The sequence below is a fragment of the Herpailurus yagouaroundi genome, unplaced genomic scaffold (assembly GCF_014898765.1).
Source record: "Herpailurus yagouaroundi ecotype Mexico unplaced genomic scaffold, PumYag 28, whole genome shotgun sequence".
NCBI classification, from domain to species: Eukaryota; Metazoa; Chordata; class Mammalia; order Carnivora; family Felidae; genus Herpailurus; species Herpailurus yagouaroundi.
The window spans coordinates 122,575,710-122,600,960 of NW_024412376.1; the positions used below are offsets into that span (position 1 = coordinate 122,575,710).

General features: G+C 39.2%; 1 protein-coding gene across 2 annotated transcripts; it reads right to left on the minus strand.

Annotated features, from left to right (window-relative positions):
• Nucleotides 1-893: 893 nt before the first annotated feature.
• REST (RE1 silencing transcription factor) lies at nt 894-25,204 on the minus strand. 2 transcript variants are annotated; one of them, XM_040482783.1, is made up of 4 exons: nt 24,898-25,204; nt 21,612-22,515; nt 14,954-15,037; nt 894-7,577 (listed from the first exon to the last, which is right to left on the minus strand). In XM_040482783.1, the coding sequence occupies exons 2-4, from the start codon at nt 22,504-22,506 to the stop codon at nt 5,482-5,484; spliced, it is 3,075 nt and encodes a 1,024-aa protein (XP_040338717.1). In that variant the 5' UTR covers nt 22,507-22,515; nt 24,898-25,204; the 3' UTR covers nt 894-5,481. The 2 variants fall into 2 exon arrangements, with proteins under 2 accessions (XP_040338717.1, XP_040338718.1); XM_040482784.1 differs by lacking the exon at nt 24,898-25,204 and adding an exon at nt 24,066-24,376.
• Between the last annotated feature and the right edge of the window lie 47 nt (nt 25,205-25,251).

The following is a 25,251-nucleotide window of genomic DNA, read 5'->3' on the forward strand; positions in this document are numbered from 1 at the left end:
GTAAAACTACCATCGTATATCAATTAGCTGAATCAAGGAAAAACACTCACCACACACAATTCTCGGCCTGGGCAACCATTTACCCTACTAAGGACCAGGACCTATTTTAGCCGCTTAAATAAAGCAATGAATATAAAAGCATTTGGAAAAAAAATAAAAGCATTCTGACTCTTAAGATATTACAATATAGTTTAATACAAAAGCCTACGTACTACTTTAACATTAAAAGCTCAGTTTTGCAAGACAAGCAGGTGAACTGTACAATTTAATCATGCCCAAATAGAGGAAGGACTTTATATATTTAAGGATACTTACTTGGCTTTTCATGTAGCTAAAAGAGGCCCTAATAAAAGCACCAGCGTAAACGCTTCATAAGCATTTAACACTCAAAGCCACTCTTTGGATAGTAATTCCATATATCCCCTTTTATAGATGAAGAAATAAGGTCAGTAAAGTTAAAATGGTTTGCCCATTTATAGTGCTTAGGAAGAGAGGCCCATTGTGAACCCAGCTCTATCTCAAAGGCTGACAGAGTACTTGATACAGTAAGCATCAAAATCCTTTGAAAAGGCAATTTCTTAACACTGAAACTTTCCCTTATTACCAAACACTAGCACATTGTTCTTAGCACCTTCACCAATCTGCCTTTATGGAGCTGAGGAGAGTGCTGTGAAGTACCCTGGCTGGAAGCTCATACTTCTACACTGTAACTACCTACAAATGAGTCAAGCCCTGAGAACTTGGGGAGAAAAAAAGATGGCCAACTGGTTAAGTGTAAATGTAGCGCATATGTAGACATCCTAACAAGGGTAAGCCTCTGGAAAAGAGGTAGAAAGGGACTGGAGAAAGACACTTGTAACCACTCTTTCACTCATTAAAGATAACAAACCAAGTCAGACATCAATAGCATTTATATTCAAGATAAATTCCCCACATATCCTTGGTCGGGCAAACTTTCATGCTCCTTGTTCTTGATTCTACCATGCCAATAAAATAAATCTTGCAAATCCATTTTGCTTTTTTGCTGATAGGAGTCTTGCAAAAGAAGTCAGAAGGTGAATCTCTCATCAGTATGAAACGTCCCATTCTTTAGGACTCAATACATTCCGGGTCACTTGCCGTATCAGGACAGAATGCAATCCAGTTGTTTTGATGTTCTGCACAGTTTTCTCCATCACCCTCTCCCCCTTTTTTTCCACCTCAACAAAAACACATTAAAAGCACATGTTTTTCCATTAACAAAAAAGCAGACTCTTATTAAGAACATGGCTTATCACTTTTCCTTGAGTTTCATTTTCTTCTCAGAGCTCCGCTAAACACAGTAAAATTCTTAAAATGGTACCCTGGCTGTCAACACTCAGTGTAATTCAACTTATTTTCCCTTCAATGCATCTTTTTAATTATGAGTCAAAATGTACTAACACCAGGCCTGCTACTACTGAGAAAGGATATTTATGTTAAAACTGTTAAGGGTTGGGAAGTAATTACTATGTAAAACCTACTATGAATTGTCTTTAGGTTGTTTCTTCCTGATGACCATCTCTGAGAAAGCACCATTTAGGAAAGATATGCTTTGGACTACTACCCACTGGATTGTTACCCCAAACAGACTGCCATGACCTTTCTACCTACCACGGGCTATCAGACGTAATAGTTTTGGAATTAATATACTTGCAATTACAGCAAAACAAATTTGGTTCTTCAATACTTGATGTACCAATAATAAACAAAGGCATAAAATGCTTTTTAAAACTTTATTTCAACATAACTATGCTTACAGAAATACACTCATATTGGTTAATAGAATGCAATTTAAGTTTAACTTATCCTACACAATTTGGACCAAAACCTTGGTACATGGTTTAAGCATTTAAAAAAAAAAAAAAAAAAAAAAAGATTTGCAATCTGGTTTATTTTTCATCTATCATAAATGTATATAAAAGATCCTCCCATCAAATGCTGCTAAAGCAGGCAGCAAGAACCTTGAGAAATTAACCTTTGGTTTGTCTCGGAAAAATAACACGTATTGCACTGTAAAAGTTTATAAAATTGGTGCAACAAAACATTGTTGTAATGTTTCAATGCCAGTTTAAAACGATCAATTAACTAGTGGATGTTGAAAAGGGTGGGGAGAGCCTATGCACACACATGAAAGTGTAAAAGCTATTTGATTTAGTTAATATTGCATGTAGATTGTAAATCTACACAAACCAAGATTCAGATAATTTCTTCAATCTGAATTAACACTATCAGCTCAGTTCATCTGCTGAGGTCAACAAGGAAACTGCACACTAGCTGTTTTTCTGATTTATGCAAAAAAGAAAATTAAGTTTCTTCCCCAGCTTTTCAGTCCAGAACTGATATTATACTACAGGCAAGGTATTCCTTCCATTGTCAACATTCATGGGGTGACATGTGATGAGGTCTACTTGGGTTTAAATTTACCTGCATTAGCACTTATATGCAAAATAGTCCCCAAAGTTAAAGACCACATGACCTTAGAAGTGACTCTAAAAAATAAAATGGCCCTTCTTGGAAGACTAGAGCAAAACATCCAACCATAGTTATAAGAAACCTTATCAGAAATGTAGCCCCTTATGAATTACACCTCAATTTAAAAAAGTAGCCCCAAAGAAGCAGCTCTGAAAAGAGGAAAAAATATAACTTAAGATATCTTGAAGACCAATGTGAATATAGGTTCAAAAGATAGATAAAAGAGATACATTTTCATAAGACTACCTAGGATTAGGCTTATAATGTATTCTAGCATTTCAAGTTTATCTCTAGTTACTAAACATCAATTTACAAATAACATGTTCACTTTTTATTCCTTTAACAAAAGGGAAAATTCTAGTTTCAATTCTATCCAGTGGAGGGGAAACTGAGAAAACAAAGATTCAAACAGTTCCATGCAAATATCACATTTTTCAAATGGAAGAACTCCCAACTAGACCAGAAGTTCATATTACTAATATATTTTTCATTGAAACAATTTTTAACAAGTACAAATACATGGCATTAAAGTTCAGAACCTAATATAGGCCTGACAATCAAGTCCTTGTTTTCTGGAAGAAAGGCCTCAAGTCCCACTCAATTTCCAGTAACAATGTTTTCACAGATCAATTTAATAATAAGGGGTTTTAATTTCCTTCATATTTTTGTTTTTACCATTCTAGTCTTAAAAATTAGGTAAGAAAATTAGTCCAATTCCCTAGATGTCTAATTGTTTTCTTTTGTAGCATGAAAGAATCCACAAAACTTTCCCCAAACTGATTCCCAATCTCCAATCTGTACTTAACATGAGTCTTTTCATATATAATGTAAAAGGTAACTTACATAAAATGTACCCATGAACATTAAAACTAGTTGTTAGAAGGATTTAACTAGCTTTATAATTTAAGTTTTAAAACATAAATATTTGCAGCTTGATCTTCTGTTGACAATGATTGTCGGAGCCATGAATTCACCTAGAATTCAACATCATTTACAAATTCCCATTCATGCACACAAAACACACACCATTAACACACAACTTACTCCTCATGTCTTGAGAGAATCTTCTCTTCTTTAAATCTTTGGCCTCCCAGTCAATTCCGAGTTCAAATGTCTTTTAACTCAAACTTCACTCTCAGATTTTTAACAAGTTTTCCACCCACACTTCATCAATGCTTTTCCTAATCTTTCATGTTGCATTGCCAAACTCTGAAACCTGCCTCAAAGAGATCATCAGATAAAAGAAAATAAATGACACAGAAAGTGGTTATTTCAGAACAGAACATGGGAGGATCAGCACTGTTCAAGATTCCCTATTGGGATCACACTTTTACTGTAATGAATAATTGCTATCAGCAAGAAAAAATCCAATGTTGGATTCTTTCATATTCTTTGGCAACTGGCCAAAGAACCTACCAAAAAAGTTTGGGAGTACACTCTTTCTTCATACAAAGTGCCCCCATGGGAACATCAGGATAGCTGCAATTCATTTGAGGCCTCACCTGTAGAAAGAGGCTGTCAGAGACAGCCAGGACACCCACTAGTTTGTGGAGATCCCTGAGAAAGTGTGATTTTTAAAATCTGGACTGTACTTAAGTTTCACCTGCCTTTTGCACTGTATTCATAGGAAGTAAGTAGCAGCTGGTCTCCCAGCACTCATACTACTTCTCTCCACCTAGGTTTCCTGTGTAATTGCTATGGCTTTGGACTCTCACAACTGATATTCTGTATAACTTGAAAGAGTAATTATGTCTCCTAATTCCAGGTTTGCAGTTTCCAAATATCACTTTCAGTTCTTTATTCAGCCAAGTAGCCATATGGACACCAACCATCTATGTAAAAAGGTTTTCCTCAAAGATATGACTTAACACTGAACATTTAGGAAGTAGCTGTACTAAAACAAGCCAAAAATTTTCACTTATGGTTGGTTTCTGAGATAAAAATCTGTTCAATATAGAGCCTAGTGGTTTGTTTCTTGTACAGGTCAAAATGAGAGCTGTGAATTCACTACATCCATTTAAAATAAATAACTTATGTGAAATACAGATTCTGGCATAGATATAAGATGTGAAATTCAAAATCAATGGATTGAACCTGCATGTTTCATTTGCTCACAAATTTGCACACATATTCTGCAAAAAAGACAATTGCAGCAAAGGAAAAGGAAAACTGCCCTTTTGCAAACAAGACTAAAAGCATCCCTCCAAAGAGGACAAAATAAACATGCATATATATGTATAAAGTGTTACTGTTCAACACAAATGCTATTTCTAGAAAAAATTGAACTGCATAGGTTAAAAAAAAACAACAATGTGCAACATCTTAAGCCATTAAAGCACCAAAAAAAAAAAAAAAAAACAAAACAAAAAACAAAACAAAAAACCCAAAAAACCACATACACCAAAATCATTGTTTTTATGACAATTAACACACACAAATAAGAAATATTGATCAAAATTCAGGAAGTAAATACCTGGACTGATACAATGTCCACTGTTGGGAGACTTTTTCTTCAATTTAAATGTCTCTTCTCATCTCTAAAAAAATTTTAAAGTGCTAACTTTATATAAAGCAGGCAAATTTTTCAAGTAATTTGCTATTTACGTATGCCAATTTTTATAGCGCTAAACCAGGAACTAAGAAAACACTAAAGTGAAACAAGAAGACAGACATGGCGAGAAAAGTGACAAATTACAGCCAGACAAAGCAACGGAATGCTACAATACCACCTTGGCCTTCTCATTTCAATTAAATGTATAAACTAACAGATTTAGGAGTCTGCTGGTTTAGTACACTAACTTCCTTGGATATGCTAAAATTTACCCATCAATAGGTGTACAGAGTCCTAAGGAAAAGAGTGCCACTTAAAAATCAACATTGGACACTAATTAAAGCAATTTAAAAAATAAAACGTTGTCTATAACTATAAATGAATATTAAATGTAATAATCTTATAAACTAAGAACTGAAGCCTTATCCTACGTTTAATTACTCCTGCCCTTTAGCTGCTTTTTCAAGGAAGTATACATTAACCAAATGGCGATTGAGGTGCTTGCTATAATCTTTTTCCTTTCGAAAAGAACGATCACAGAAGATACAAACAAAATCTCCCTCAGCCACTTTGCCTGCCAAGGCCTCCTTAGCATTTTTCCTGCTGGTTTCTTGTGGAACTGGCCGGGCCCCATTCAATCCAGAATCATCACTACCCTCTGACATGTTGTCACTTAGATCACTTCCATCATGACTATGGATGCCTTCATCTTCATCCATTTCCTGAGACTCATTTACTGCCGTGGTGACAGGAGGTGATGTCGCAGTAGTTTTGGACACTGCTTCATGGTTTTCTATTGCTAGGGGAAGCAGCAGTGGTGACATTTGTTCTTCAACTGCTGAGTCTTTGCCAGGGGGATTCTCGGTTTTGTTCTCATCAGTGTCCATTTCCATTTCACAAAGCATTGCGCCAGCCTGACACTTACCATCTAAAGTTTCACCCTCTGGCATATTCAAGTTTTGTTCAGAGGATGAAATATTAGCAGATTCATTGATAATAGCAGCAACACCAGCTAGACTTTTATCTGCCTCTTTTACTTCTTTTTGAAGAGGGGCTTCTTTATTTCCTTCGTCTTCGGTGAATAATATTTGGTCTTTTGACTCCTCTTCTGTTAAGTTTTCCTTTGGCAGTGGTGTTGATGGTGGTAAGAGATCTCTCGCACCCACACTTTCCTTTAGAAGCTGGCTATCTTTAACAGGCACTAAGCCAACTTCAATAAGGACTTGCTCCTTCTGTGCCATTTCACTCTGCGTGTGGGACTTTTCCTTTTTATTATCTTTTCGAGGAGACTTTTTGGGAATTGGTTCCATGTGAAGAGGCTCTGTGGGAGGAGGCTCCGTCTGAACTACCTCCATCTGAGCAGGCCCCACAGAAGGAGGGGACTCTGTCGGAGCAGGCTCTGTGGCAGGAGGCGGCTCCCTCTGACCCATATTCGTCTGAGCAGGCTCTGGGACAGGAGATGGCTCCCTCTGCCCAGGCCCCCTTGGAGAAGGCTCCGTCTGAGCAGGCCCCCTGGGAGAAGGCTCTGTCTGTGCAGGCCCCCTGGGAGAAGGCTCCGTCTGAGCAGGCCCCCGGTGAGCAGGCCCCCTGGGAGAAGGCTCCATCTGCACAGGCCCCCTGGGAGAAGGCTCCGTCTGAGCAGGCCCCCTGGGAGAAGGCTCTGTCTGTGCAGGCCCCCTGGGAGAAGGCTCCGTCTGAGCAGGCCCTTTCTGAGCAACCTCCTTCTGAGCAGGCTTGCTGCTTTTTTTACTTGACTTATTTTTCAGAGTTTTCTTCTTGGTACTTTTTTTCATGCAGGTATTTTGCTTTTTATTCTCCTCTACTTTGTTGTCACCTTTTGGCACTTCCTGATTATTTTTGGATTTGCTTTCTGCCTTCTTTTTCTTTTTTGTCACAGGTTCCTCCTCATTAACAAGATCTTGTAAGGGATGGGCTTCAGCTTCCATCTTCCTTTTGCCTTTCTTGGTTTTACAGGTTGCTTCTGAATTATTTCCTGTGTGCACATCCATTTCTTTAGTTTCCATTGCTGATTTGCGAGTTCTGGTAGTCACTTGGATTGAAGCATTACTACAAGACTTTTTCTCTTTTGAAACATTATCTTTTTTCTCCACTTTTACAGACTTTTCATTCTTCTTTCCAGCCACATCCCCCTTTATTTTTGTCTGTTCTATTTCTGTTTTTTCATTGGTAATGTTGTTATCAGGCAAGTCGGCCTCTCGCTTTTTGGTTTTCTTTAGTTTCACTTTTGAGACATCCATTGTTTTATTAGGACAAGTAGGATGCTTAGATTTGAAATGATACTGCAGATTACACTTCTTAGAAGCTGCATAGTCGCAGACAGGACAATTGAACTGCCGTGGATTCACATGTAGCTCTACGTGTTTTTTGAAGTTACTTCTATCTGCTGTTTTGTAGTCACAATGTGGACAGTTAAGAGGTTTAGGCCCATTATGAACCTGTCTTGCATGGCGGGTTACTTCATGTTGATTAGAGGCCACATAACTGCACTGATCACATTTAAATGGCTTCTCACCTGAAGGTAAACAAGAGATGTTAGAACAGAGATTAAGAAATGAATTCAAGTTTTTATTAAAATATAAGGAATTGGATATATGTTTAAAAAACACACACAAAAACTATTCATTGAAAAGACTGTATCATGCACTTTACATTTACCATATTTATTTGTAGATCTTTTCTCTACCCCTTGACATTAATTCTCACACCAAATGCAGGAACAATGATCTCATTTAAGCATCATCTTCTAAAAAGTTCATGAAGCTAGAGCTCTCAAACACTATACGAGAACAGCAATTCATCAAGAAGTACACAACAATTATTGGCAAAGTTAGTTGGATTCTGGATGTGAATTTTGGGACAAGGGCACTCAAAGAGAAAAGATAATTTTAAATGTTTTATGTTCAGTTAAAACAAATGTATAATGGAGCAGAATATAAAATTCCCATCCATTTTGAAGATAAATCTTGAGACTTCAAAGGAAAGATCTTACACTCCAGGCTATATTCCCAGATCTTCCATGTAGAAGTTGTAAAACAAAAGTTTTGGCCTCAGGGAGCAAAAGGCCTTTTCTTTAAATTTAACTCTTTTGTCCATCCCTGCAAAAGTAAAGTTTCACTCAGCAAATTCTTCCAGCCAGAAGTGTTATTTTAAAGCAAAAATATAGTAAAGCCAGAAACCTTTTCTTAATTTTTCCCTACCTTCTTCTAACAAACGAGCAAAGAAACTACATAAATGAGAAAGGGCATACAAATAGATATGGTATGTAAAATAATTGAAGAAAGTCATGATCACAGATCACAGGTACATACAAAACCAAAACCACCCCCACCCCCAAATTAAAGGTGTAAGATTAACACATTCTACCTGAATACATACCCATCTAGATCACACTCTAGTAAATATTACCAAATGGTATCCATACCCCACTGGTCCAATGGAATGCATAGTAGAAAAATGGAAATTGACATTTATGAAAATTCATCTCTCAAACATTATCAAATTCATAGCAAATCTAATTTTTTCATAAAGCAAATTTCTCAGACATTAAGTAAAACCATGGTAAGCTTTACATGATTAAAAAAATGTCTGATGATAAAAATAATCACAAAAACAAAAACTTATCCAGGTATATCAGATTGGCTATATAGCTAATTGGACAACTCATTTTCCACATTAGTCCACTAAGAGATTCATAAATAGAGGTTTCTACAACATGCTGCATTACTTGGCCCTTTCTTGTCCTCTCCATAAATGACCTCAGTGGAGATAAACATTTGCTTAACATATACAGACACAGAATGGGGAAAGACAGGTGACATAATGGTTAAGGATTTCTTCTAGAGGGGCACCTGGGTCATTCAGTTGGTTAAGAGTCCACTTTTAACTTCTTCTCAGGTCATGATCTCACAGTTCATGGGATGATGCCCCACACTGGGCACCGCATTGACAGTGTGGAGCCTGCTTGGGATTCTCTTTCTCCCTCTCTCTCTGCCCCTTCCCCACTCATACTCTCTCAAAATAAATATATAAACTATTTAAAAAAAAAGAACTTTTTCTAGAATGAGACTATCTGGGAGATCAAATAAATATGGGCTCTTTTCCAACTCACTGAGATATTAAGCAATGTACTGAAAACTGTAAGGTTCAATGTCCTTATCTGTAAAATACTTTAAGTGCTGTGAGCTATAAATAATTTAATCTATATAAAGCACTTAGTCTGGAGCAAAGAGTAAAGCAGCCCAAATACATTACCTATAAATCATCACTTTCAGAACTGGTAATTTAGTATGGGTAAACAAAAGGCAAGATTCATGTGTTTATCCTGCCTTTCCATTTTTTTAAGTTTATTTATTTATTTTGAGAGAGAAAGAGAGGGAGAGTGAGAGAGTGAGAAAGAGAGAAAGAGAGAAAGAGAGAAAGAGAGAGAGAGAGAAAGAGAGAGAGAGAGAGAGAATCCTAAGCAGGCCCTGCGCTGTGAGTGCAAAGCCCAACTTGAGGTTCAATCTCACGACCAGGAGACTGACCTGAGCCAAAATCAAGAGTCAGACGCTTAACTGAGTCACCCAGACACCTCTATCTTCTTTTCCATTTAAACCCTACCTCTAATAGCTGATGAATGAAGTTTATCTTTTTATGAAAACATTTGTGCTAATAGAAATATCACCATTGTATAACTCCTAACTAATAAGGGTATTTACACAGCAAGCATCAAAGTGCTAGCCTCTACATATGAAATGGTCAGAGAAAGGGAGTTCATAAAAATCTGTTTAAATTTTGATGGCAAAGTTTACTTGCTCCATTCCTTCCCCTCAGTTTTATTTTCTTGTCATTAAATCTTGCTTGTATTAGAAGATTTAGTCATCAAAACTTTATAGTTTATTAGTACCTAGGTAAATATAATTTTTTGCCTTGTATCAATGATTTTAACTTAATTCCTTTCCAATTCTAATAATATTTATCTGTTTTTCATCTTTATACATGTATCAGATGCCTATTTTATTCTTCCCAAATTAACTTAAAGGTATACAGCAAATTCAAAAGGGGAAAGTTTTTTTATATGCTTTACATGTTTTTATCAAGAATCTGGAAAGAATAGCAAGGGACCTTTATAACCTTTATTTATTTTTGACAGAGACAGAGTAAGAGCGGGGAAGGAACAGAGAGAGAGGGAGACACAGAATCTGAAGCAGGCTCCAGGCTCTGAGCTGTCAGCACAGAGCCCAATGTGGGGCTTGAACCCACAAACCACTAGTTCATGACCTGAGCCGAAGTCAGATGCTTAACCAACTGAGTCACCCAGGCGCCCCCCAAGGGACCTTTTTTAATTAGAGAGTACTGAGGCACACAATTGATTACTACCCAGCAATAAAAACAAAGTTCTGATAAAGCAGCATGGGATGAATGTCAAAAACATTTTATAGAAAAATATTACAGTAATCTTTTTGATAGAAGTCAGTTGGGGGTAGATAGACTATGAGGGAGTACTGACTGGAAAGGGTAAGGGGAAAACTTTTCTGAGGGTGTAGAAATGTTTCAGTTTTTCCTCCAGGTGGCAGTCAAACAGGAGAAACCATGTGAAGTCACTGACCTTTACACTTCAGATACATGTATGCATTTTCACATGTGTAAATTGAACCTCAATATAATACTGTCTAAAAATTTATTCTATACACCTGAAATTAACGTAACATTATATATCAACTATACTTCAATAAAAAATGTTTACTGACAACAAAACCCCAAACTGCATAGTAAGTTGAATTTGACATGACATGTTAAAATGAGAAAAAAAGACAAATATCATATGATTTCACTCATATGTGGAATTTAAGAAATACAACAGAAGAACACAGGGGAAGGGAAGGAAAAATAAGATAAAAAGCAGAGAGGGAGGCAAACCCTAAGACTTAAATACAGAGAACAAACTGAGGATTGCTGGTGGGGAGGTGGGTGGGGGATGGGCTAGATAGGTGATGGGCATCAAGGAGGGCACTTGGGATAAGCACTGGGTGTTGTATGTAAGTGATGAATCACTGAGTTCTACTTCTGAAACCAATACTACACTGTATGTTAACTAACTTGAATTTAAATAAATATTTTTTTTTTTAATGAGGGGAAAAATAAAATAGCAAACAGAGAAAAAGCTTATTCTAGAATTCATGAAGACTGTCAAACCACAATATCTTTCAAATAAGTCCAGCTATTAAAATAGTGCCTCCATAATAATTATCAAATACTTGGTGAAAGGAAAATAAATTTATTGCTGAATAAAATATTTTTCCACCTTAAAAAGAGTAATACATGGAAGTGGAACTTGGTAAGTTGTTAATCTCCTTTAACAAACATCTATTACACTCATTATGGAAAAATATTCAAGATGAACTCCTATGCTAGCAAGACGGGGTACTAGCCAAATATTGTAACAGCATATACAAAACAAACTAGATGTATTTCATCCAGAATGAAGTATCTCATCCAGGATGAAATGGTACCATTTCTGAGAATAAGAAAGGGAGAACATATAATGTCAGTGTAATTAAGACTAGCCAAGTGAAGGATACTTTAATACCATTAGGGAGAAACACCAATAAAATGGAGAATAACACCAGATAAGGTTAGATTAATTTAGTATAACAATTTTTCACCTAAACAACATTTTGATCCTTTCTTACTTTGCCCTAAAAAGACAAACCCTATAGATGAAGCTAAAATGTACCAACTCCATAGAGCCTAATCTCTTCCAAAAATAAGAGACTGAGCACAGTTTTCTTCCCTAAAATACACTCACATGAACAAGGAACAAACATGCCCATGGGGACGTTAAAGTTCAGACTCCAGGCCACAGATGAGGCACCCAAGATATTCACTCCATGCAATCCATTAAAAAGAAAAACTACCAACCCAATTTGATCTAACATAGCCTTACTTTACTTACAAGCGCTACTGGCAACTTCTATTAAAAGCATTAAAATATAGGATCTGCTGGAAATAACTGCACACTCATACACAAAACAAACTATTTCCTATTTGAGTCTCAAACCATTGGCATCCAATAAAAGACAATATCTGCTCTCTCTATACACTGTGGTTTCAATTTCATTATGCTATAGCTTCTTGAGCCATTTGAAATCTTAGCTCTTCTTCTGATTTAAAGGAATGACAACCTTAGATAAAGCATTTATCTTACACCTGTGTCCTAATCCATAAACTGGGATTAAGTATTTTAGGAGTACTAAGATTAATTTTTCAGTGCCTGGCATGCATATAATAAATAATAGCTACTACTGGGATGCCTGGCTACCTCAGCCAGCAGAGAATGCGGCTCTTGAACTCGGGGTTGTGAGTTTGAGCCCCACACTGGATGTAGAGATTACTTAGAAAAATAAAATCTTAAAAAATAATAATAATAGTAGTGGGACACCTGGGTGGCTTTATCAGGTAAGCACATGACTTGATTTCAGCTCAGGTAGTGATCTCACAAGTTCATGGGATCTAGCCCTCATGGGGCTATTTGCCAACAACAAGGCATTCGTCTCTCTCTCTCTCTTAAACATTAAAAAAAAAAATAGTAGCTACGACTCATTAAGAGACTTTTAAAATACTTGCTGTACTATAACAGCGACTAAGGAGTATCATCTTTTTTAACATAGTGAAGAGATTCAAAAGACAACAGCTAACAAACACAAAAATTATTCACACAAAAGTTAGTGACTAGTGTAAAACACCAGACACTGAGACAGTGACACAAGTATTATTGACTCAATGAAAAAGATACAAGTTTGTCATCATTCTAATCCAGTGACCCAGCAACACTAATAATGGGTCAACCAGATAGGACTTCAAATGAGACACATTAAGTAGAATTCAAGCATTCAGATTTAATTTCCAGTGTACAATTAATACAAGGCACAGGGCCAAAGGAAAAACTATATGACACCATGAGAAAGCAAATAAGACAAATCCAGAAAGGGGTACATTCTACAGGAAAAATGGCCATATTCCCTCAAAGCGTTAGTTTAGTTTCCCCATTGGTAAAACAGGGACAGTAATAGAACTTATACATGATAGTACAGTTATAAAGACTAAAATGAGGGGTGCTAGGTGGCTCAGTGTCTGACTCGATTTCTCTCTCACCGTTTATGAGATCAAGCCTTGCATCGATCTTGGGATTCTCTCTCCCTCTCTCTGCCCCTCCCCTACTTGCTCTCTCTCTCAAAATAAATGTTTTTTTAAAAAAGACTAAAATGAGTTAACTCATACAAAATTCTTAAATGTTTTATTTAAAGGCTAGATCACATCTATCAAAAGAACATGATGCCTACCCTCAAAGCCTGAGAGAGCATCCAAACTACCCTTAGAAAATGAAACCAGGGCGTACCCCAAAGCAACAAAATCAGGTTTCTGGTTAAGTGACTCAACTAATAGCTTAGGAGATTTAAAAGGAACATTCAAAGTATATTAACATGACAAACCTGTAGGATGAAGAAAAGCTAGCACGAATATTATGTGACCCCTTTGCAGCTGCTCAAGTCAGAATTTGTAATCAAGTGTTACTCACTGACTTAAAATAGTGATATCCAAGAGAAATAAAATGCAAGCAATATATGTAATTTTAAATTTTATAGTAGTCATATTACAAAAGTAAAAAACAGATAAAATTAACCCAATATAACCAATGTCATGTCAACATGTAATCAGTATTTTAAATTTTTTAAAGTTTTATTTATTTAAGTAATCTCTAAACCCAACATGGGGCTCAAACTCAAGACTCCAAGATCAAGAGTCACATGCTCTTCTAACTGAGCCAGCCAGGCACCCCAAAATAGATATTTTACATGCTTTTATTCAGTTTGAATTCATCTATGTATTGTATACATTTCAATTCAAACTAGCTACATTTCACAAGCTCAACAACCACATAAGGCTGGTGGCTATCCAGACAGCACAAATTTAAGGCAATTAATTATTAAAGGGAGATGGGCCTATGTATACTTTTGTTAACAGGAAGATTTTAGCATAGTTTCCCCACAGGGGTATATATTCTAAATTTGGAAGTAGGGTATTCTGATCAGATGTGGTAGTTCACCAAGGATCAACTGTAGCCAAAATGAATTAACCATTTAAGACCACCTAAGCTAACATTTACTTTTTAATTTTGCCATCTACCTATCTTGACAATGGAGACCAATTCTGGTTGGTGATCATGATTATTTCAGTCACCAGAGTGGACGAATCTACTGCATTTATAGTCCTGCATTTTATCTATTACAGATTAATAAACTGAGAACCTGGATTATCTATTTTAGTCCTGCATTTTATCTATTATAAATTAATTAATTGAGATCCTGGATTATCCATTATTCTTTAAAGTTTGGCTTTTGTAAATCAGCCCACAGAAGCCCTATCAGCTCTCAAAAGAGGACAAACCCACAGTTCAGGACTGAAGTTAAGAAGGAATCCTTGTAACTTGAAAACCACACACTATGAAATTTGGTGTTATATTGTGTTGGGGTGGGAGAGAGGGTTAGAAGGTAGGGGTTGTATCATAGCCTTAGTCTATGCTAGTAGTTCAAGTTTTATTAGTCATATTAAGTTGAAGATCTGGTGAATATTAAGGACCCTCTGCCCAGAAAAGGTGCATGCGTGCATTTACATTCAGTTTCAAGAGTTCCACCTATGGATTCCTTGTTAAGAATCTACATTTAAATACAGCTCCACATGAATACAACACCAATTTTTCACTCTAATTTCTAATTATTAAAAAGAAATCATAAACTGCTTTTAAAAATCAATCAATCATAAATAATGACCCAGTTCCAGGTCTAGAACTTCCTTATCATGACAAATTGTTTACTAAAAATCATAGAAGAGTTCCCATTTCTCACCAACCTGAATGAGTACGCATATGTCTAGTTAGATGAGTCTTCTGAGAACTTGAGTAAGGACAAAGTTCACATTTATATGGGCGTTCTCCTGCAAGAATATAATAATTAGGGTTAAATACGGTAAATAAGGCAAATACAATTCTAACAATATAGACAATATACATACAGTACTAAGCTTTTTTTTTTTTTAAAGTTTATTTATTGAGGGGCGTGGGGATGAATCCTAAGCAGGCTCTGCACTGGGCTCCATAACCCCAATGCATGCTTCGATCATGACACTTAATACCTTGTATTTATAAGTCTCTTTATTTTCTTTCTTAAACCAGCTCCGTGAAAAAAGATAATGAAAGTAACCTTTGTTGAGCACTTACTATGTACCAAGGCATATTCTAAACACTTTTTCTCTCTGCAACAACCTTATGATGTAGGTACTCCCCGTTACACACATGAAGAAACTGAAGGGTGCCTGGGTGGCTCAGTCAGTAAGTGTCCGACTTTAGACCTCTCACAGTTCCTGAGTTTGAGCCCCATATCAGTCTCTCTGCTGTCAGCACAGAGCCCACTTCAGATCCTTTGATCCCTTCTCTGCCCCTCCCCTGTTCACACTCTCTCTCAAAATAAACTAAAAAAAAAAAAAAAAAAAACAAAAAAAACCTTTAAAAAAATGTTGAGCGTATTCCTGTAAAGATACATAAATGACAAGTAAGTATATGAAAAGATGCACACTATCTTTACCAATGACAGAAATGCAAATCAAAACCACAATGAGATGGAAGATTTCATACCCACAAGGATGGCTATAATCAAAATGACAGATGTTATCAAGTATTGGTTAGGATATGGAAAAATTGGAATACTCATACACTGCTGGTGAGATTGTAAAATAGTGCAGCCACTTTGGAAAAGTTTGGCAGCTCCTCAAAACCATATGGCCTAGCAACTCCACTACCAGGTATACACAGATGACCCTTAACAACATGGGCTTGAATTGTGCAGGTCCACTTATACGTGCTTTTTTTTCCCCAATAAATACAGTACAGTAGTGTAAATTTATTTTCTCCTCCTCATGGATTTTCTTAACATGTTTCCTCTAGCTTACTTTATTATAATACAGTATGTAACACATACACAAAATATGTGTTAATCGATTGTTTATGTTATTGGCAAGGAGTCTGGTCAACAGTAGGCTACTAGTGGTTAAGTTTTGGGGGAGTCAAAAGGTATATGCAGATTTTTGACTACGTCGGGGTTGGTGCCCCTAATCCCTGCATTGTTCAAGGGTTAACTGTACATACCCAAGAGAAATAAAAACTTATGTCCACAAAAACTTGCAAATGAATGCTCATAGAATTATTCACAAAAGCAAAAAAACAGAAACAATCCAAATATTCTTTTTTTTTTTTTAATTTTTTTTAATGTTTATTTTTGGGACAGACACTGCATGGGTGGGGGAGGGGCAGACAGAGAGGGAGACACAGAATCCGAAACAGGCTCCAGGCTCTGAGCTGTCAGCACAGAGCCCGATGTGATACCACAAGCCGTGATATCATGACCTGAGCCTAAGTTGTACACTTAACCGACTGAGCCACCCAGGTGCCCCAACAATCCAAATATTCTAACTGATGAATGGATAAACTAAATGTTGTATATCCCTCCAAGAAAATATTATTTGGCAATAAAAGGAAAACAAGTACTGTGTATACAACATGGATGGACCTTGAAAACATTATGCTAAGTGAAAGAAGGTAGTCACAAAGGACCATATACTAACTGTATGATTCTGTTTATGTGAACCATCCAGAATGGGCCAATCCACAGTTAACTGTATGGTAATGTAAAATGTATGTCCATCAAGCTATTACCAAAAAAACTTAATGGAAGAAAAATTAAATACCATTATAGATTAACATAAAGGATCAATTAAGAATAATTTATTTTAAATTCCTTATAACAGAATAGATTGCTTCTATCTGCTCAATTCTACAAAATACACATAACTACTCTAGAAAACTTAGTCATTTTTCAGTCACAAATAAAGGTTAAAATGTCATCTTTTAAAGTAAAATTTGTGAACTGGTTAAATATCAAACACACAAAATTAAAAATCTTCTGATTGAAGACCCAAATAAAAATAATCCTCAGCCCACCACCATGATAATTAACCATAAAAAGAAAATCAAACTTTGATTCTTAGTTGTATCTAACCTTGGGCACATTACTTCACAGTTACCTCTCAGTAAACATGGACTATTACAACTTATCTTGTATTCCTCAATAGACTGTTCTGAAGATTAGCATAAGTACCTAATACTGGGCACTCAATAAAGAACAGAAGAAACCTATTAAGTGAATCTGAAAACTAGACTACTTAAGTGAGAAGTGATTCTATCGTTTTTTAACTCTTCAGCACTAAATGAATTTATTTTTCCATAAATACATACAATCTTCAGAACCATGCATTTTAACACCAGATACTCAGACTTTATATAATCAAAATATTATCCTCCAATGTATACACTACCAAACTGTTTTAAAATGCTTTTAAAAAAATCATAAATAAGGTGACATTAAGGAGAAAAGAATCTTTTCTTTTTTTTTTTTTAATTTTTTTTTTTTCAACATTTATTTATTTTTGGGACAGAGAGAGACAGAGCATGAACAGGGGAGGGGTAGAGAGAGAGGGAGACACAAAATCGGAAACAGGCTCCAGGCTCTGAGCCATCAGCCCAGAGCCCGACGCGGGGCTCGAACCCACGGACTGCGAGATCGTGACCTGGCTGAAGTCGGACGCTTAACCGACTGCGCCACCCAGGCGCCCCGAAAAGAATCTTTTCAAAAAGCACTGAGACCACACAAGTTTAACGCTAAAATGTGAAATGAGAGATACATACAACCAATGTTAGCCTTCTGTGGAAATAATCAACCTTAAATTAATGTGGAAAAAAAGGTATGGGTGGTACACTTCAGTATACAAAATATACCCTTAAAAAGGAGCAGCTGGGCCACTCGGTTGGTTAAGCCTCCGATTCTTGATTTTAGCTCAGGTCATGACCTCTGCCAGCACAGAGCCTGCTTGGGATTCTCTCTCTGCCACTGACACACACACATGCACATGCTCTCTCTCAAAATAAATAAACATTAAAAAAAAAATTAGTCACCTAGACTGCAATTAGATTAAAATAAAACACTACACAACAAAATTAAGAAATGGCAAAGAGTTGTTTAAAAAAAACACTTTACATGGGGCACCTGGGTGGTTCAGTAGGGTTAAGCGTCCAACTTGGGCTCAGGTCATGATCTCATGGTTTGTGAGTTCAAGCCCGGCATAGGGCTCTGTGCTGACAGCTGAGAGCCTGGAGCCTGCTTCAGATTTTGTATCTCCTCCAGTCTCTTCCCCTCCCCTGCTCATGCTCTGTCTCTCTCTGTCTCCCAACAATAAATAAATGTTAAAAAAAAAAATTTTTTTTTAAACACTTCACAAAAAAATTGGAAATACACACAAAATACTGAATACTGAAACACTTTTCCAGTTTTCTCCATTTTCTTTTTGGTTCTAAAAATATTCTTAAATTGACAAATTTAAATTTAAATTTGTTGTTGAAAACATTTTTAGCTTTTTAGGAAATATATGAATTAGCAAAATACAACTGGCCAAAAAAAATCCCAGTGTATCAAGACAAAAGCACTGGGGTGCTGATATGGCGATCAGGAGTACACATATTTGTAAAAGTTCATCATCAGTTATACCTCAATTAAAACAGTTCATCAAAGTGTACAGATTAAAGTCATGCCATGGTTACTACCTGAAAGCTCTACAGATCACAGCCAATCTAAATTAAGCCCTAAGGTTCTCAAAATATTATTAAATGAATATCAAGTACTTATGGCTGAAGTATATATGCTAGCTGGAATTTAAGACATTGTAGATGAGGCTAGTCTGTTTAATTCAAACTATTAAGTACTTAATGGGGTAGAAGTTCCAAGTAACTTTCATTTCCTATGCCACATAATTTTATAATGTTTGAACTTTTTCAATTCTGAAATTAAAATGGTTTCAAAGTATGGAGATAGTCAAAGGTTACAACAAATTCCAAAAGATCTACAAATTCTCTTATTTGACTAGATTTTAAAGCTTTAAATTCAGTAGCTATCTCCTGGGGCTTAGAAATCTTGCTGCAGACATCCTTCTTGTAATAGAATTTCACCTGCAAGTTTTATTAAGTCTCCCACTTCAGTAAAGCACTATCGATTCCTTCTCCCTACTGTGTGCCCTGCTCTACCTGTGGGATTCAGTCCTGCAGAGTGATAACTCTTGCAAAAGGGACCTGATGTTCAAACAGCATCCTACAAACCCCTTTTCATTTGTGATCCAGAGTACCATACTAGATTATCCCATCCATTTTGTTCAGACCACTAATCAGTCCTCAAAGGTACCAATTCTTAGCAAATAATGTAACGTGAGAAAATTAAGTCCCAATAATTTACAAACATTTTCTTAAAAAATGAGACATCAGAGAGCCTGGGTGCCTCAGTCAGTTCAGCAACCTACTCTTGATTTCAGCTTAGGTTATGATCCCAGGGTCATGGGACATAGCTCACGTTGGGCTCAGCATGGAATCTGCCTAAGATTCTTCTCTTTCTTTCTGCCTCTCTCCCCCTTCCCCCCCCACTCACACATCCTCTCTCTCTAAAATATTTTTTTAAAAAAGAGAGAGAGACACACCCCTTAGGGCGCCTAGCTGGCTCACTTGGTGAGGCATGCAATTCTTGATTTCAGGATCATGAGTTCCAGATCCACACTGGGCCTACAACTTACTTTAAAAAAAAAAAAAAAAAAAAAAAAAGAGGGGGGCGCCTGGGTGGCGCAGTCGGTTAAGCGTCCGACTTCAGCCAGGTCACGATCTCGCGGTCCGTGAGTTCCAGCCCCGCGTCAGGCTCTGGGCTGATGGCTCAGTGCCTGGAGCCTGTTTCCGATTCTGTGTCTCCCTCTCTCTCTGCCCCTTCCCCGTTCATGCTCTGTCTCTCTCTGTCCCAAAAATAAATAAACGTTGGAAAAAAAAAAAAAAAAGAGAGAGAGAGAAAGACCCTTTACACAGATTTATAAATCAATTCAAAAGTGAATGATTAAAGGGTGTTGGGGAGAAATGGGGACCAACCACTAATAGGGTTTCTTTTTGGGGTGAAGATGTCCTAAAAACTGTGGTGATAGTTACACAGCTTTTGTGAATATACTAAAACCAATGAATTGTAACTTTAAACAGATGAATTCCATTGTAGTGAACTATATCTCAATAAAGCTGATATTAAAAAAAAAATTGCCGGGGCGCCTGGGTGGCGCAGTCGGTTAAGCATCTGGGTGGCGCAGTCGGTTAAGCATCCGACTTCAGCCAGGTCACGATCTCGCGGTCCGTGAGTTCGAGCCCCGATCTCGCGGTCTGTGAGTTCGAGCCCTCGTCAGGCTCTGGGCTGATGGCTCGGAGCCTGGAGCCTGTTTCCGATTCTGTGTCTCCCTCTCTCTCTGCCCCTCCCCCGTTCATGCTCTGTCTCTCTCTGTCCCAAAAATAAATAAAAAATGTTGAAAAAAAAAATTAAAAAAAAAATTGCCAACTGTGATAAAATACTGGTAACTGTTGAATACAGATAATAATGGGTATAAGTTCATATTCTCTTTGGGATATTTGAAAATTTTCGTATTTTTAAGATTGTTCCATTTTTTTTTTGATAGAGTACACTTACAAACTAGAAAGGTCCTCTTACCTGTATGAGTTCAAACATGCTGAACAGTATTATTTTTTTGTCTGAAAAATAGCTGCATTTTCCACATGTGTGTTTGCTTTCTTCTAATGAATTCAAGTGTGGTAATCCCACCAATCTTTCAAAAACTAACTTCTCACATTCCTATGTTTTGGGGACAAGTTAAGTTGTTCTATGTAGGAACTGAATACCACAAAACAAATTTTTTAAAAAAGTTGAAGGCTAGGGCACCTGGGTGGCTCAGTCGGTTAAGCGTCCTACTTCAACCTAGGTCATGATTTCGCAGTTTGTGGGTTTGAGCCCCGTGTTGGGCTCCACGTTGGGCTCTATGCTAACAGCTCAGAACCTGGAGCCTGCTTTGGATTCTGTGTCTCCCTCTCTCTCTGCCTCTCCCTAGCTCATGCTGTCTCTGTCTCTCTCAAAAATAAATATTAAAAAAATAAACAAATAAAAAGCTTGTTTCTGTTAAACGGATCTATGCCAGGGTTAATCACTGAGTTTTCCTTTTTGTCTAAGTCCTCAATTCCTTCGGGAAACTATACTGCATCTTAGATGTATTCACTATCAACTAAATACAGCTTCTAAAAAAATAGTAGTCTAATTTAATTAAATGATCAATCCCAAGTTGTTAGAATACGAATTTTAGCAATAACACTGATAATAGTTATTTTGCCCATTCTTTCAAATAAGTGTTTCTTCACTTGTCTTCCAGTCCCATATAGTTACCCCCATGGAGAGAGAAACTGAAGCACAAAAAGGTTAAATAACTTATCCAAGGTCAAAAAGACAGCAAATAACTGAACCAGGACTTGAAAAAAGAATCCCCCTTCTGCAGTACTACTTTTAACTATTTACTGAATTGACTATCAGAAGTGAGTTGAACTTATGGACTACAAAGGTACTCTTACCTGTATGAGTTCGAACATGTTGAACGTAATTATTTTTTCTGTCTGAAAAATAGTTGCATTTTCCACATGTGTATACTTTCCTTGGAAAATGGTTTCTCAAGTGTTTCCTCCAGTGATATTCGCTTACTGTGGTGTATGTGCAAATGATGCACTTGTAAACTCGCTCATTATCCCCAGCTCTGGTGTGGTGTTTCAGGTGAGCAGTATAGTGATCATATCGATTGGTATTGTAGCCACAGCGGTCACAGCGAATGGGGCCCTTGGAGAAATCTCCCTCTTCTGTGGTAGAAGACCCAGATTCTCTGGCTTTTGCTTGCTTCTCTGCACTTTCTTCCACAAAAAATTTCTTGGCACTATGAACTCTGATGTGATGCACAAACTGTTCTTCAGATTCTGCTTCATACTGGCATGGTTTACAGCGAAAGGGCTTGCTCTTCAAGTTCTTGCATTTGTCCTCTGCTCCAGATGTTTCAGGAGGAAGATCTTTATTTGAGCTATAAATTTCTGGGGCAGCTGATACCTCAAACACAGGCTGTGGTTCTACAACACTCAGTTCCAAACTTTCCAGTTCCATGTTTTCCAGTCCACTGGGTTCACCTTTTATTTCAGCAGACTCCTCAAGTCCTTCTCCATCACTATCTGAAAAATTGTTATCTCCAACAGGCATCAATTCTGCCATCTGTCTTTCTTCACCAACCAGGTAATCACAGCAGCTGCCATTTACTTCCCCAGTTAAGGCCACATTTGCCAACATGATAAGCTGAGGTGCAGCCAGTTCAGCTTTGGAGAGGTCATGCAAGTCATACATGTCGTTAGGCAAAGCCATGCCAATGTTGCCACTGCTGGTGAACAGCCCTCCTCCTCCAGAAGACTGCCCCATTACCTGGGTGGCCATGACTGTATTCTGAATTCAAAATAAAACAAAAACCACAAAGTACCAGTTTAAACACAACATCCAAAATATCGCTATACTTCTTCATGTCTTAAAAAAATTTTCTCAAATATAATCTTTAAATTCAATGAGGTTCATTAATTGCTAAAATTAAGGCTTTAAAATATTTTTGTAATTCCAAATTTTCTTTATTGCAGTCATCAAAAAAATTTCTCTTATCCCTGCAAAAAATTCTATCAATTGTTTGACATAACTCATCCATCAACTTGGCCTACCCAGTGGCATGCCTTCCCTCAAGTGCTTTTCATTTTTCTGGTGAAAAAAAATAACTTCATCTTTAACATTAACTAAAATTATATTTAAATTCAATACATGAATAGTTAATTGCTGTCCTCCCAATTTCCCCTTCAATAGTTTACTTGTCTAAATCAGAAAAGGGAGAAATCAAAAAGCCATACTATGCATTTATTAAGTACAAACATGTCTGGAAAGTAGAAGCCTATAGTAATTGGTCAACTGAATTGACTTTCAGATGAACTTAACTAACTCCAGAAGAATAAACTACTGTAAAAAAGTAACAGTTTATTTTTAATGACTAGATCTGTTTAAAAGGGAAAAACAAAAAACAAAAACAAAAACAACTGCAGACCTTTTCTCCTATGAAAAAAGGAAGCTCCCTGTATTCAAAACTTCACAAATGAAAATAAAGAAACTTTCGGCCCCGCTAATAATCGTACAACTCAACCGGACAATCAGCGACTTTCTCGCATTGTGCTTGACTTGGCCTACTTGCTTAGTGGAAGCCATTACAAGATCACCTTCTTGAAAACATGTTGGGCTTTTAAAATCGCCTTAACCACATTACTTTCCAATCTAAAACGTGGTATTCTCAAATTGAGTGCTGCCTTGCAAATTAAAAAAAAGTAAAGTGACAAGCACTCAAAAAATAAAACCAAACCCCAATACAAAAAGTAATCCGTTTCATCCAGGTGCATAAACACAAACCAACGTACCAAAAGTTGGAATCAAATGCCATCACAGAAAGCAAACTGAGGGCAAAAGCTGCCCCAGGGCTTAACAACCTAGGCTACTTGGCAATTTACCCAAAATCGAGTTTTCTAATACCCCCCTGAACCCTAACTACCATCCCTAAAGGAATTTTAACGTTCGTCAGGAAGGCCGTCTAAGCACAGCCCGAAAACCCAACGTGTTGCACGAATTCCTATGTGTGGCTGCCACCAGCGCCTGCCTCGGCGGCGGCATTCCTGACTGAAATAGGCATTCGGCCATTTTCTCAAAATACCAAACACAAAGCAGCTCTTTGCAAACTCGGGCGCTCTCGCTTCCTCTCGGCTGGGCCCGCTCACTGCACACATTTACACACCAACTCGCGGGAGTTGCCCCAACACTCGTCCTGAAGCTTTTCCTGAGCTCCCCAACACTAAGAAAGGCAAGGTGGTCAAACTCGGGGCGCCGCTGGGCCAGACCAAATCTTCCCCATTCGGGATTGTCCCCTCCCCGGCCTGCGGGCCCCGAGTCTTGGGTAGAGGGAAGAAAGTTACCGCGTTGCCGGCGTCCCGGCTCCTCTCACGGCCCGTGGACTCGCCCTCCGCCGAGGGCCCGGGAGGCTCCGCGGCGCCCTCCGGAGGCGTCGGGCCCCAAGCGCCGGAGGGGGGCCCCACGCGCGCTGGCCGCCTCCCCCGCGCCCCGGAAGTTTGCGAACTCACTCCGCCACAGCGCCCCGCGGGACGCGCGCCCCAACCCCGCCAGCTCGCGCGCCTAGGTGGCCGGGTGCGGAGGGCCGCGGCGGCGGGGCGGCCCGAGAGCAGAAATCGCTGTCCAGCCCCATTGGCGGAACCGCCCGGGCCGCGGGGCTGACTCAACCCGCCCGGCCGCACTCAACGGCGCCTTCCGGCGAAAGGGAGAGGCCAGAGAGGGAGGGGGACGGGAGGGCCGCGGGCCGACGAGGGGCTGCGGCGGGACCTGGGAGCAGGAGGACGGGGAGGAAGTTTCAGGACCAGGGCCTCAAGCAGCTCCGCTCCTTGGCCTCAGGACTCGACTCGAGGGGCGCCCGGGCCCGCGCGGAGGCGGCGGCCTGGCCTCGATTGGGGAGGGGGTTCTGGCTCCGCGCCGCTCCCCATGGACGCCCCCGGCCCAGCCCCGAGGCCGCGCCGGTGTAACCCGATCCCGCTCGGCCGCCCGCCCCCGCCCGGCGCGGCGGCCGCCGCCGGAGCCACAGTATCTGCAAATCAGCCCTGGACAGCGCCTCGCTCCGCGTCCTTCCGCGCCCTCCCCCTGCCGCTGCTGCCGCCGCCGCAGCCGCCGCCGCCGCCGCCGCCGCCCGGCCGGCCCTCCCCCACTGCGACTGAGCCCCCAGCCCTCCGCCGCGCTTACCGGCCTTCCTAGGGGAGGAGGGGCCGGCGACCCGGAGTCGCCGCTCCTTCTCCGACTACTTTTCTTTGTTGCTGGAGTTTCGGGGGGAGGGGAGTGGGAGGATGGAAAAGTTGGGCGCTGGGGACGTCGAGGCCCGCAAAGGCCCAAGAGAGGGACTACAGAGAGTGCTCAAGCCGCCGGCTCTCGCCACGCCGTCCCGGGCGCCGCCGCCGCCGCCGCCGCCGGGGTCTGTGGCCCGGGGCCTCGGCGGCGCTTGCTCTTCTGCTGCACCGCGAGCTCGCGGGAGCCGCACATTCCAACACAGGAGGCTGCGCCGCGCACCCAGCCCGCGCCGCCGCCGCCGCCGCCGCCCGC